The sequence below is a fragment of the Leptodactylus fuscus genome, chromosome 3 (genome assembly GCF_031893055.1).
Source record: "Leptodactylus fuscus isolate aLepFus1 chromosome 3, aLepFus1.hap2, whole genome shotgun sequence".
NCBI classification, from domain to species: domain Eukaryota; kingdom Metazoa; phylum Chordata; class Amphibia; order Anura; family Leptodactylidae; genus Leptodactylus; species Leptodactylus fuscus.
Window position 1 is genome coordinate 21,209,774 of NC_134267.1, and position 4,616 is coordinate 21,214,389.

General features: G+C 36.8%; 1 protein-coding gene across 1 annotated transcript; it reads right to left on the reverse strand.

Moving 5' to 3' along the window:
* Positions 1-325: 325 nt before the first annotated feature.
* Positions 326-3,571, reverse strand: LEFTY1 (left-right determination factor 1). Its single transcript, XM_075267243.1, has 4 exons — positions 3,295-3,571; positions 2,131-2,374; positions 1,772-2,011; positions 326-665 (listed from the first exon to the last, which is right to left on the reverse strand). Exons 1-4 carry the CDS (start codon positions 3,569-3,571, stop codon positions 326-328), a joined length of 1,101 nt encoding a protein of 366 aa, XP_075123344.1.
* Between the last annotated feature and the right edge of the window lie 1,045 nt (positions 3,572-4,616).

The following is a 4,616-nucleotide window of genomic DNA, read 5'->3' on the forward strand; positions in this document are numbered from 1 at the left end:
ATGTCTGGGGTAGAAGAGTTCATGTGTGCGGATACTTTTTTCGTTTTTTTGTTTTCTATCAGTATGTCTTTGTAGTATGGGAGGAAATCCACACAAACACGGGGAGAACATACAAACTCTTTGCAGATATTGTTCTTGGCAGGATTCAAACCTAGGACTCCGGCGCCACAAGACTACAGTACTAACCACTGAGCCACAGTTTTGCCCCTATGTGCATGGGTACTTGTCTGGCAGAGTTTGCCAGTCGTTAGTAAGATCAAGATGCAAAAGTACAGCAAACATCGTCAAGTTCTGTGCACGAATCCACGACGCAATGACTCAGTCGCTAGATGATGGAAATATTGTCCGCGGTGCAGCCACATCTCTCCACAATCATATTAGGGAATTCTGCCACTTCTATTTCTGTGTAGTCACCCTTCTTGACCAAGTACATGATCGGTAAGGGGGCACTTTCCACTACGGTGCAAGTCCTCTCCCCATAGAGGTATTTTAGGGCTGGGGAATGGGGTTGGCGGCAACTTCCAGTGCAGCGGTATGCGTTGTATCCGACTGGCTCGATGATCCAATACTGGGTCCACGTGAGCTCACGGAAGTTGATAAAATGTTCTTCTCTGCAGCAGATATGGTCTTTCTTGGCTCCTGGAGATGAGCAGTCTCCACGGGCACTAAAATATAAGAAAGGAAGGGTCATTAGAAGGTTTAGCAGTATATTTTATTGTATATATTATGTGGTAGTAGCAGTAGTGGTATTAGTAATTTTTGTAGTAGTAGTGGCATCATTATTGTTAGCACCAGTATATTAGTAATAGTATTACAATTATTAATGGTACTATATTATTATTATTACTAGTAGTAGGGTCATAATTATTAGTTGGAGTCAGAAAGTAACTAAAGGCTCTTTTGTTATTTTACTATGATTATTATTATTATTATTATTATTATTTTGTATTTATTATTATTATTATTTTGTATTTATTATTATTATTTTGTATATTATTATTATATTATTATTAGTTATTACTATTATATATTATGTTATTTATATTATTGTTTTTATATGTTATATTATTATTCTGTTATTTATATTATTATTATTATACACTATTATTATATAATATATTATTATTAATGTTATTTATCTTATTGTCAATATTATATAATATTATATGCTGTTGTTCTATATTATCATATGTTTTTATTATTGTTATGTTACGATAGTAGTAGTATTTTTATTTAATTGAATTTTTTTATTTTCTCTTTTTATGTCATTAAATGATTAGGCTACACAAATAACAGATTTTAAAAAATACTTTTCTTATGATCTTATGGAAATATATAAAAAAAAACAAACTTGAAAGTCTTCAGTAGATGATACCTTTTTTAATGGCTAACTCATAATGATGACAGATTATAACGTTTCAAAGCTCTTGGCCTCTTCTTCAGATATATCTGAAGAAGAAGCCGAGAGCGTTATAGTTTGTCATCACTATGAGTTAGCCATTAATAAGGGTATCATCTATCAAGTTTTTTGTTTTTTATATTTCCTACCCACTGGCTAACATGGTACAAAGACAAAACATTTTTCTTATACTGTGATCTTATGAGATAGATGAAAGCGTAAATACATGAAAGTCCACTTTCGATAGCATTGTTTAGCTCTGGTGTTTTATCCAAATACGTAAATGTTTACCCCACTCATGGATGACTTGCTAGTTCACACAGAGTTTTTTGCAGGCAGATTTTGAGGCGGAATCTGAAGACAAGAACTTACCCGTGCTCTTCCAGATTGAGTGTGTACAGAACCAGCTCCGGTTTGCCTGTGTCGTTGTTGGGTGAGTTTTGCGTAGTGAATTGGACCAGTTTTGCCATCTCAGCTGCGTAGCTCCCATGCCGCTCTCCATCTACTCTGATTTCCAGATGCATATTAGACTGGCCTTTGCTTCTCAGCCAGTAGTGTACAGCATGGGTGACATCAAAACTCCTCCAGCCAGACTCCATAATGGGTACAAGTCTATAAATTTATGTAAAAAAATTTCTCTTTAGTTCAAAAATGAAAAAAATAAATAAAATTAATATGAGTAATTTATATAGTAACACCCATCTCATCGTCCACCCTGGACATTGCATTACCTGGAATCCACCAATGACGTTGTGTTGCTTCCATCTTCCATCTTCTCCACGTAGTACACACTGACCCTGGCATTGTTGACCGGTCTGTGGAAGCGTCTGTCGGGAACCTCTTTGAGAGTGGGGGGCAACTTGAAGAGTTTCAGTTCTGCCATAGTCACTTCATTGTTTTGGGGTATCCTAGACTCCATCCCGAACACCAAGGTCTGCTTGTTGACATCTGCGTATAACACTTCACCAGCGATATCTATAAGAAATCAGTAAATTACACTATCAGTATTTGCTCTATGCTTGGAATGATTGCAGTCATCAACATGTCATTAACATACGAATATACAAACCGTCAACACCTCCTGCCGCCTCCAGCTCAAGAACATCCATCGAATCCGCTCCTTCCTCACCCCGGAAACTATCAAGATGCTCGTCCATGTCCTCATAATCTCCCGCCTAGACTACTGCAACACCCTTCTCCATGGACTCCCAGCTAACACCCTCGCCCCCCTCCAGTCCACTTTAAACTGTGCCGCTCCCCTCTGCCAGTCCTCCACTGGTTACCCATAGCCCAGCGAATTGAGTTCAAGCTACTAACGCTAACATACAAAGCCATCCACAACCTGTCCCCTCCATATATCTCTGACCTAATCTCCCGCTACCTGCCCACACGTAACCTCAGATCCTCCAATGACCTCCTACTCCGCTCTGCTCTCATCCGCTCCTCACACAACCGTCTCCAAGATTTCTCCCATGCATCCCCCATACTCTGGAACTCCTTACCAAGACACATATGACTGACCCCCACAATCACAGGCTTCAAGAAGGCCCTGAAGACTCACCTAGTCGTGAAGGCCTACAACCTCCAATAACACTATCACCGCACCGCCATCTGTACAGTCTCCCCCTCTCCTTCTGTCTCTACCCCCTTCCCTCATAGATTGTAAGCCCTCGCGGGCAGGGTCCTCTACCTCACTGTGCCAGTCGGTTATTGTTAGTATTATATCTACCTGTATATTCTGTGTATTGTATGTAAACCCCAAATGTAAAGCACCATGGAATTAATAGTGCTATATAAATTACCAATAATAATAATAATGCTACGTATGGACGGTTTGTTAGTATTATCAGACATTACTAGCTATTGGTCAACCTTAGAAGAATATGTGACCCTACCTGCATTGCCTGGGATGCCTCGGAGGATGCCGGCTAAGCTGGGTAGTGATCTCCTTGTCCTCTCCTTGTGCTTTTGTAGCATAGAGATGTACTTGGTCTGGATGTGTCTTGGGACCACCACATTGTCAAGGTCTCTCTTCGTCAGTTTGGGCACCTCCTTTAAGTTGAGTTTCTGTAATAAGGTGTCTTTGAGGTCGTCAGGTGTAAACCCACAAGTTGTGGATATGGGGAAGGCAATCAGGAACCAGATGAGTCCCATTGTCAGATTGTTCTTCATTATTCTCTAACCTAAGAGTCGTCCAAGATGTAGGGAAGCTGTGGTGGCTTCTTGTTCTGCCTTGCTCTGCTGCTAGGTTTCTGAAGACAGTGGCTACTCCTTATAAAGGAAAACCAAATGACCTCCTGCTGTGAAACCAATAACGTAAAGGAAGAAGCTGGGCTGAGACAGCAGGACAACATCACTCCCATTAACAGTCTGACGCTTTTCTTAATCTTCAGACAAGAAATCCGCTAATAAGTAAGACTATTTTTAACCAAGGAGCCAAGTAACTTTACAAACGTGTGAAATGTCAATTCATATTTTATTTTTTTGTACACATTTAAAAAAAAAAAAAAAAAATTCAAATTGAATTTTACACAAATGTAGATGTAAAATTATATAACGTATATCAAAGCCACATATCTTTGCAGTTGAATTTTTATTAAAGTAATAAATAGAGTTTTAAATTTTTTAATATGAATTAAATAAAAAATTTTTTTAAAGAAATCAAAGTCACATAATCTTTTTGGAGTATAATACACTATTTATGATTCTGTTAATATAATCTAATTTTTATAGATGATTTTATTGTAGATATTTGTTATTTTTTTTTAGTTTTTATTTTTTTACCTTTATACCAGTGAAAATTTGAAAATGGTTTTTTACTTATTATTATATCAATCACATATATTAATATTATTGCTACCATATATCTAAATAACACCAACATACAATATCTCCGGTGCTTAATGCTGAATATTAATTTTTTTTAGATACCAAAAAAAACACACTAATATAAATTTAGAATGAATGAAAATATTTTCCAAAAATTATAATAAAAAAATATTTGATTTTAAATTTATATAAAATAATATTCACAGTCTATAATTTAGAAACGTTCGGTCTGAAACGTCCCTTCCCTCAACAACTCAGTATGTGTGTGTGTATATATATATATATATATATATATATTTATATATATATACCGTATCCAACCTCTAGACAATCCTGAGCTAATGAGGATTTGCTATTACTTTGGTGTTAACCCTTCTCCATTATACAT